This window comes from Pagrus pagrus, assembly GCF_965226575.1.
Source record: "Pagrus pagrus genome assembly, chromosome: 13".
NCBI lineage: Eukaryota > Metazoa > Chordata > Actinopteri > Spariformes > Sparidae > Pagrus > Pagrus pagrus.
Genome location: NC_140197.1, coordinates 23,114,581 through 23,124,210, shown reverse-complemented (window position 1 = coordinate 23,124,210; position 9,630 = coordinate 23,114,581). Strand labels below are relative to the sequence as shown.

Here is a 9,630-nt window from a genome sequence, read left to right as displayed (position 1 = left end):
CCAAGTTGTTTTTGCTATCCGTGCATGAATACCAAGTCAAAGTCAAGTCAAGTCTTAAGTTAGTGTTGGTCGAACAAGTCTCAAGTCCTTAAATCTGCGACTCCAGTCTGACTCTTGGCAAGCCATGTGACTCGAGCCCCCCCCACCTCTGGAGACTGTGTTGCTGTGAGACCGTATAAGTGTCAGCATGAACGGCAAGTCAAGACCCGCCCAGTCTTGATGCAAATATTACAAAGAAAGCTTACCCAAATGTTACAATTTTCACCCAAAGTGCACAATTCACAATCATCCCATGACCTTACATTGGAGTCAGTTTTAAATCTGCATCGATTCAGCATTTACATCAACTGGAAAAAAGTATTTGTTGTACCACTGTGTGTGCAGCACTCATCCTGTCTGGTCACTATGGTGACGCGGGGCAGCACATTGAAACATGGGCTCCCCATAGCAACCTTTGTGAGGAGGGACCCCCCTGTGTTTATCGGTGTTATTATGTCGGTGGCGTCTCTGTTTTCTTGGCTCCGAGCTTCTGATGGCCACAGCCCACAGGGGGCAGCCATGATTTTGTAGTTAGCGCTACTTGGACAGAACCCCTGCAGGCACTCTGAGATCTGAGGCTCACCTCATGTCTGTTTCACATCCAGCAACGTCAGTGATGTAGAATAAAAGTACAGAAATGTGATTAAAGTGTGTGAGTAACATGTATTTCTCCTCAACGATGTGTGACAAGGATTCTTCACATTCAGTGCGCTGGTTTTTGCAGTAAATGTTAAAGTGTTTTGGCCAGACAGTCTTCATGGAAAGGAGGTATTTGATTGAAAATACATTCAGTTTGTTTACAAAAGCAGAGATGGTCGGTCTTTAGTTATTGATTAGCATAAGGCACTACAATGTAGTTAAAGGCCCACAAAGGATTCCCATTTAAATCAAAACAACTCCCTCCAGACTCCAGCTGGAGCATTTGTGGTAATAAATACATTTCTATAAGACTGTTTACAGACAGTTAGCAGTCTTATGATTGTTGCATTTTCATTTCAGTGCAAATGTCTTGGCTGCACAGCATGTCAAAGCATCCGCTGTGCTTGGACACACTTGTTCTGTGTCACCGGCCAAATAACATCCGTCCGTTCATTTAACAGTTTACGAAGGACTTCATGATTGACCGGCTTCTTCCTGAGGCTACAAAGAAGGCACTTAGCTCCTGTCCCGTCAGCTGCCCCTGGGTCTGGGAACTACTTTTCACCTGGCTGACAATCTCCCAGATGAAGCTTGAGCACGCCCTCACCGTGCAGCCGCAACAAGAGGTCGAACTCAGCCGGCATGGCGTGGAATCTCGCTTTTGTTTGTCTGTCATCGTAGTAGTGGTTGGTTAAGGCATGGAGTCCATGTGGGTGGTTGCTGAAGGGCCAGAACCCGTACAGATGAACGTTGGTGCAGTGTTCCAGTGCCAGGCTAACCATGATTATTCCGGTGCTGAGTCGCACTGCTCGCACGCCTTGGGAGCGCCAGAAGACGGCCAGACTCTGAAGGTACTCAGGGTTGAAGAAGATGGGCCGGATGGGGCTTTCGAAGTCCTCAATGGTGTAAGCGACTCGGAGGGACACGGGGGTGTTGTGGCCGTAGGAGAAGGCGGGTATGATCAGCAGGGAGTTCCCGTAGGTTCGCATATTTTCCACGAATGGACGGCGACGCCCATTAAGAGCACCATACCTGAAAGACAACAGCAGGTGTGAAACACCAAGACAAAAGAAAGATTTTGTGGTGATAGTGCAGTGTGATCATGTTCTCGCCCACTTTTCAAGGAAGATGCTTGGGTTCGCCGTCACAAGATCAGTCTTGATGCCCACGTGTTTCTCATAGCCGCTTCGCAATGGAGGAAGGTTACACCTAAGGAAGCAACAAAGAAGATAAAGAGAACGTTTTAAGGAAGTTTAAAAGAGAAGTTTAATTTCTAATTTTCACGTAACGTTTCTGACCTGATGACAAACTGAGCTGAATCGATCATCTGTCCACAGCCACTGTTGGTCAGGATCCCACTGTTCCCAACGACAGCACACGTGTCCCATGTTTTATTTGGGAAAGGATGCTCCTGCAATCAACACCAACGGAAAATGCATTACAAAACATTTATACTGATGATGATGATACACTGGAGCGTGGGAAAGGCAAAGAGCCATTCAAAGGGGGGGTCTATGGATGGATCTCATTTGCAAATGTTTCCTCTTCAGCCAATACCCTGGGAAATGCCCTGCACTACCCACATATGACAACATGTGCATTCATTCATTCCCTCTCTGTTGCAAATCAAAAGATATAAAATATCAAATTAATTGATTTGACTGTTGGTGAGGCAGCTATTCATGTTTGTCATTTTGCGATGAGCTGACATGTTTTTTATGGCCATGTTGGGAAATAAAGTTGTATTTTATTGTAGGAAATGCACCATTTACAACCACTTAGCCAGTCATTGTGCATCCTTTAGGTGGAAATGAAGATATTGCCTCCAAAGGCTTTATTGGTATCATTCAGTGGTAGAACGGGTTCCTTGATAAAGATGTTCCCATGATATCATGGTTTGCGCAGTAACTGTTTTCTATCCAGCCCTTTTTATCTTCCAGTGACCCAAGGACTTATTGACTCTAAATTCCAGATAAACTGGTGGAGCAGGTACTTTGCTAGTTTAAACTATTGTTCAAATTCGACAGTCACACTTCTGTGAGTTGCTTTGCCATTTCTGCATGATAAGATCTTCAGCCTTGTCACACTTTTGTCTGAGCCACAATCAAGTTCAACTGCCATCATACATACTTATGCTGCTGACTCAGTAGGGTTGGCAGCTTCAACTTGCAGATGACACAGCTGTTGTCAGTCTGCTTCATTTGAAATGAGCCTGTAAAGAGGTGTGATGACCAGTTCCCCAGACTGGACGTTCAAAATAATACTTCACTCCCCCCTTACCCCCCTTACATCGTGGAAAGAGTTATGAGTAGCACATTGTGCGGTATATATTTTGACAAGACAGTGAGTCAAATGTCTTCACAAACATTCAAAGGATTTCTGTGAAATTTGGTACAGATCTTCATTGTTAAGAGACACTGAATGCTCATGACTTTCCTCTAGCACAGCCATGAGGTTGATATTTGTGGTTTGGCCAGAAATGTCTCAACAATGGGATTGATTTAGTCAACCTTCGGCGGTGGCTTAAATGAGCAACAGACAACTTTTTTGCTTCTACTTATCATTCTGAAGTAGATACTGACTGCGCGGTGTAATGGCTGTAGAAAACCATCCACATATAGATTGGTTTCCTATATTCCTTGCTTCAACTTTGCTAACTGGCCACCAGGCTCAATCTTTCCTGCAAAAATGATTGTGTGCATGGGAGCGGCTGTGTTTAGTGCTCTCTATTGCTTCATTGCTCAAGCAATTTCTTCTTGTGTGACGGTAAAGATGTGACCAGAACTGTTTGATAGTCAATAGGTGGGGTTGGTTTAAGACATCGCATATAGATGTTGAGAGAGGTAAGGTCACAGACAAGATAAGAATTATTTTTAAGTCATAAAAAGGAGGAAGAAAATCAATCATGTGCGCCGACAATTGTAGATATATTTATCTAAATCTGCTTTGTGCTCACCTGTCTTTGTTAATAAATTCTCTACGTGACATCCACAGCATAAATTCACATTATTTGTTATTTTCATTGACTTATATGACTGTAAACATTGTTTCTTTGTTTGCAAATGTAAAAAAAATATGTCATTAATTACAAAACTGTATGAAGAAAATCTAATTAAAAGGGGGTACAGGTCAGTGGTAGTATATTTGACTGCAGATCAAGAGTTCAAATCTGGGCACCCCTTTATTTAAAAGTGTTTTTAATTTTTTTTATTTTAATGTCAAATCCTTCAAATCTAGAAATAACACAGTGACACAGAGTACAGGCAGTACAGGCTGACTCCAGTTCAGCAAGTCTCTGGTCTAAGTTTAAGAGCCCTTTACCAAAAATAACCCGTGCTGTGAGTGTGTAAAGAGTCAACATGTGAGCAGACACATGACTCATGACAGAACACGCAGGAGCAAAGCAGTGGAACAATCTCTACGGTGAAAACATGCAGCAGCAGATGTTGTGGAAATATTCCCAAATGAAAAACAACATACCTTTATAAAGGTGCTGAAAATCTCTGGGGTCACCTGGAGCGTCCTCTTCTTTTCCCCGTCGTACACGATCTTTGTTCCCACAGCGGTGTTGGCCTGGGTAATGATGGCCTTGTCAGAGCCATGGCAGTTGCTGCTCAGCTGCGATCTGGAGAACCACAAGGGATTAATTAAATATCAGACGAGGGCGGGCAGGAGTGTTGATAATGAAGAGCTAATCAAATATAATACAGTTTATTTCAGCTTGAAAAGAGTTTCTTCTTTTATATGAGGATATAACTCCATGAATGAAAACGGTGTCGTGTCTTTCAGGTGAAGTCTCACTATTTCACCATATCTCACATGACATCAAGATGTGTTACATCTAAACCACATGTGAGTAGAAGTTCCTCTGGTTTAAACCCACATCTCTGTTTCTACTTCTCATTCCATGTCTTTACTTGTTCTTCTTTTTAGAGTATAGTTTCAGCTATTTGTGAACAATGGGGACATTTTTTCTTTTATTTATTTGCTATTTATATGCTGTGTTTATACTTGTTGCTTCTTCATATATATATATATACATATATATATTTGCACCTATTTTGCGGAGACTCACAGTCAAAGGTTTTCACATCAAAGTCCTTCTATTGTCACAATAAACATCTTGAATCTTGGAATGTAAATGCGTACAAACAACAGAGACTGTGTGTGCAAAGTTGACATTTGAACTAGATGTGGCATGTTGCAATTTTACATTTTATGCTTATCACTTCAGGAAGTGTTGAGGATGGGGGTTGTGTTATCAAAGCCAACAAGGCTGAATGTTTTTAAGGACACCTGGCGGTATTTCCGGATGATTTTGTTGAGACCAAAGCAGGTATTCTGAAGCCAAACTGTGATTGAAGTGTTTTGTGTGTAAACCTAACCAGAGCATAAGCACAGCACATTTACTTGCTATTTTGGGTTGATATGAAATCTTCCGTTAAACTGCCGTATGATATGAAACCCAGCAGGGTTTAATGTAATGCATGCTCATAGCTAGAAGGGCTATTTTGAGAGAGAGGAAGTCTACCCCCCCTTCTTTAAAGAAGTGGCGCAATGATGTGTGTAGTGTCATTCTTTGGTGGAAGATAAGGTTCTCATCTGATTCATAATGCAAATTTGATGAGATTTGGGGGCTTTATTTTGAATGTATCAGAAAGGAAATGGACTCAGCTGCAACTAATATGTTTGGATGTTGTGTTTTCTTACCTGAATTTTTGGTAATTATCCTCCTGCTTTTTCCAGGTTTGAGAGTAACGCTTGTTTACCTTGTCGATGACCTCCCTGAGACACAGACAGAGACACACAAACTCAGTCAAGTGAGTAATGCTGGTAGTGCTGGCGTGACTTGATCTGATAAAGGCATACACAAAAAGAAGGTCACTTGAGGTGAGGCAGTGAGGGTGAGGTTGCTCTCACCTGCAGCCTTTACAGAGCTCTTTAGGCGTAGAGGCATTTTTCTCAGGGGCACTTTTTTCCGGGACGCTTTTTGCCGGGGCACTTTTCTCTTGGGCGATTTTCTTCTGAGGAGTTGGTTTGCGAGGTTCCACATTGCTGCTGTGAAGAGGGAGAAAACGTAAAACTACAGAAGCAGGAGAGGAAACAGATCATCTATAAGCTCTAAGTCTTCATTTTTCTTGGTTTTGTTTACATCAGCTGAGAGAAAAACCCTGCTCCAAATGTGCTGCATTGTTTGTTTCCATGCACATATTCATTAAATAAAGCAGTTTCCTCATCCATGTGGTTCTGTATGCACGAATTTCTAATTTTCAAAACACACTAAAACCAAAAGAGGAATCATACAAAGTTCTGTATTCATGCATTTCCCGTTGACATGGGACACTGCAGTGGCAAATCTGTCAGCTTCATACAAAATAAATGAACAACCAGCGTACAAACTCATGAGCAGAGACCTTTGCTTCTGCCTCTTCGTGTCTATGTGTTGTAATATACGTGCTGTGGTGTGAAGTTCTTCCAGTTAGCCATCTGCTCTTCCTGTTTTGAAGTTACCAAAAAGAGCTTTGAGCCTGTAATGCGTCATTATGTCTGATTCTCACACAGTCTCACAATGCGTGCACCTGTCAGACTACAAAGCCCCACAACCTCAGAGAGACTGTGATTAAATGTCAGAGTATCGGGCAAAAATCCTTTAATTTCAGGCTGGCGTTGGAGCAGCCTCTCATACTTCCGTTTAACGACTGTGACGGTTTCGCTGTGAGGGTTTCTTAGATTCTGCTTTTGATTTTCCTCAAATAGAAACTTTATCGACAAAGAGCAAGTTTACTCAATTTCAGATTCAAGGTACTTTATACTTTTACTGCACCGCATCTCAGAGGCAAATATCGTCATTTTCTTGCTGTATTATTTTGTCCACACAAAGCTTCAGTTACTAGGATTTTTGAAGATTACAATTTTTATACTTTTTTTTGTTTAAATGTGATTTTTTTCTGATAAACTAAATGATCACGTTTCACTTTATGGGTCGAGAAATTCTGCTACTTCTAATTCTTCTGCTAAATAAACTATTTAAGATGGAAACCCTGTTGGATTAGCTGGAAAATGCATGAAGACAGAGGACATGAGAAATTGACTTTCTAAAGATATGTGGTTCTCACAGCAGGAGAGCGACGCTACAATCATATGACATTTCAGTTTGAAGTAGGAGCTCGACTTTAAAGGTGCATTATGTAGTTTTGGGGAAGAAATTCTAATCAGAAGAGAAATTTTTTTTTTTAATACCTAAACAAACTAAATGAACAGACTCGTTGTCATTTTCATGACCGAATAAACTGACTAAACAAACTGACCTTAAAGGTGCAACTTGTAAGAATAGCTGATTTTTGATAATGACGGATCGTAGGACGGGTCGGCCGCTATCCCAAAGTGTCGAGTTGACGAGTTGGGAATGAGACTCAAAAATCAATTTTTCTTACAAACCTTTGTTTATATTTGGCGGACCCTGCCACCTTTCTAGCTTCTTATTGATTCAGTTATGGGGGAAAAAAATATATTTCTGAGTTTGTATTATTACCTCAGAGTTTGAATTTCTTCTCCAAAACCACATAGTGCCCCTTTAAAAATGCAGCAAACACAGCTGTAACATTAACCCAGACACATTGTTCAAAAGATAATCAAACAAAATGGTACATTCCAGGGGATAGGTCATTGTCACCTGCAGTGCACCTAATCAAACCACCTGTTATCCCCAATATAGTTGATCTTCTCCCACACGGCCAGTCTCTGTCCCTAGGCATGGCCTGCGTACATGCTTATGTGAGTAATATCATGACTTGGTGTTCTTTGATGTTCTTGTGGTGGTTTACAATTCTGAAAATGTCCTTTGCACACTCACCAGCCTGAATTTGTTAATGTAATTATTTCTGGTGTTTATTTCCTTTAAAGGAAATCACACCTTATTAACAGTTTTCAATCATGCTCAATCACCAATAAAGATTTGAATTGAACCTGAAATCCTGGACTTTGATTCTGACAGATTGTCTATGGTGGGTAAGTTTCCCCGCACCGGCAACAGTTTTCTTCAGGATAGCCAAAGTCAGCCAATCCTTCTTTTCACACATCATATTTAATAATGAAACACTGACTTTTCATTCATAACACTCTGCTGATTTACTTTAGCAATGTTTTGTACTTGTAACCGAGGATTTTAACCATGTGGTGTTGTTACTTTCACTGATGGTAAGTAAGAAAAAGATTACTGAATAAGTCGTCTAACAAAGAGGATGACACGTGGAAAGAAGTGAAAATCATCAACTTCTTTATCAGCATCTTCCTCTTCTCCTCTGCCTCTTTATCTTACCTTTTTTCTAGTGATAGACCCCCATATAACATCCAAAGTCCCTTCCCACTGGACTGATAAGATAATGCATGTGCGCACAGAGGTATCACACTTACCTGTGGTCGAACACGTACCAGACAAGCGAGGTCAGCAGGCTCCCCAAGAAGAGGAAAAGGAACACCAAAGAGAAGAGTGACTTCAAGGGCTGTCCCCTCATACCTCACCCCTCCAGCAAACCTCACCCGCTAGCCCCCCTCACCTTCTGTCTGAAGCTCTCTCACCTTGCTCAACACCTCACCCGTTACTGCTTTCTGTCACCCTCTCTCTCTGTCTCTGTGTGTTTTCAGATTTCCTCCCCCCTCTTTGACTCTCCCTCCCTGTCTCTCTCTGAACTGTTAATCTTTTGCCTCTCTGCTTTCTTATGTTGTCTTTAACCTCCTCCTCCTCTTCCTCTTCCTGTCTGTCTGGTTACACTGTATTTCTCTCCCTCTTTGGGTAAGTGAGTGCACGCCTCCCCAGGCAGAAGCTCTCTCTCTGCTGCCTCTTGTTCAGACAAGTCCTCTGTCCTCTGTGCACCTCTTCTCTGTCTTTCCTCTCTTCCTGCTTGTGTCCAGGTCAGCTGAGAGAAACCCGCTCTTCTGTTGATCCACATCCTACTTTGATTCTCGACGGGTCTCTTCTGTCCACCCCTCTGTCTCTCATGTGTCCACACGAACGAACTCACAGTCCTACTTTCCACCACAGCTAGAGCTCCTTCTGATCTCCGCCCCAGCCTCTGCCTTCCCCTCCCTCCCCCAGCCATCCCCCGCCCACACCCCTTAAGCCCCTCTCCCCTTTGCACAAAAAGGAGGCAGTAACATGAGTGCCCGGTACTGAATTAGCCCACAGTTTGCCTCTTGACTAGTGTGTGTGTGCCAGGAAACAAAACCAAGTGAGGGGCAGAGGCTTGCCATCCAATCAGAGTGACTCCAAACACCCCTCACACTCTAACCTACACGCACACAAGCTTCCTTTATTCCTGTGTCAAATTTTGCCAGCTGTATCGACTCATATCCACTTACGATAAAAGTGTGTGTTTCTTCTGTTTGAGAGGTGGGAGGGAATTGGGGGGTGGGGGGGTTGGGGCCAGAGGAAGGGAAACCTCCACTCAGCTGAGAGGGGAACCTGTTTCAAACATGGCAGCACTGCCGGCCAAAATGAGAGAAACAGAAAGCCAGACAGAGAGAGGGACAAAAAGCAGACAGAGGTGGGGAGCTGATGCCCAGAGGAGCCATAACTCATCTCTTGTTTGGCTCTCATTTGGGAGCTCTGGGTCGCCAGCTGTGTGATGCAAGAGAGATAATATATTCTATGTGAAGCTGAATGAGGTTTATGGGAAATATGTCGCTCCCATGGAATTCATTTTACAATAAACACCCACAAACATTTAACCACGCCCAGCTCTCCTCCATTTATCCCTCCTGCTTTGAGTTTTTCAGTGGAAAACTCCCTGCTGAGCTCCTTGGAATGAGGCAATTATGCCGAGTAACTACATGCTGAGTAAGCCGAGCCGTGCCACAGCAACCCCACTGCCCCACACACACACAAATCCAAAACAAAAAGAGCCCTTGGAAAGTTTTTATTTTGGCAGGACGGCAGGGTTTGCATAAATCTCG

General features: G+C 42.7%; 1 protein-coding gene across 4 annotated transcripts; it reads right to left on the bottom strand.

The window, feature by feature from the left end:
- Window positions 1-682: 682 nt before the first annotated feature.
- On the bottom strand, window positions 683-8,723 carry st8sia6 (ST8 alpha-N-acetyl-neuraminide alpha-2,8-sialyltransferase 6). 4 transcript variants are annotated; one of them, XM_084371632.1, is made up of 7 exons: window positions 8,092-8,723; window positions 5,599-5,736; window positions 5,389-5,463; window positions 4,159-4,303; window positions 1,977-2,089; window positions 1,795-1,887; window positions 683-1,710 (listed from the first exon to the last, which is right to left on the bottom strand). In XM_084371632.1, the coding sequence occupies exons 1-7, from the start codon at window positions 8,190-8,192 to the stop codon at window positions 1,233-1,235; spliced, it is 1,143 nt and encodes a 380-aa protein (XP_084227758.1). In that variant the 5' UTR covers window positions 8,193-8,723; the 3' UTR covers window positions 683-1,232. The 4 variants fall into 4 exon arrangements, with proteins under 4 accessions (XP_084227758.1, XP_084227759.1, XP_084227760.1 ...); XM_084371633.1 differs by having other exon boundaries at window positions 5,599-5,733; XM_084371634.1 differs by having other exon boundaries at window positions 8,110-8,723.
- Between the last annotated feature and the right edge of the window lie 907 nt (window positions 8,724-9,630).

Coding starts and splice junctions, on each gene's coding strand:
- st8sia6 (XM_084371632.1), bottom strand. CDS start 8,192: ATGAGGGGACAGCCCTTGAAGTCACTCTTCTCTTTGGTGTTCCTTTTC. Junction 5,464..5,598: donor GAGCTCTGTAAAGGCTGCAG/GTGAGAGCAACC, acceptor TCTGTGTCTCAG/GGAGGTCATCGACAAGGTAA. Junction 1,888..1,976: donor TCAGCTCAGTTTGTCATCAG/GTCAGAAACGTT, acceptor TTGCTTCCTTAG/GTGTAACCTTCCTCCATTGC.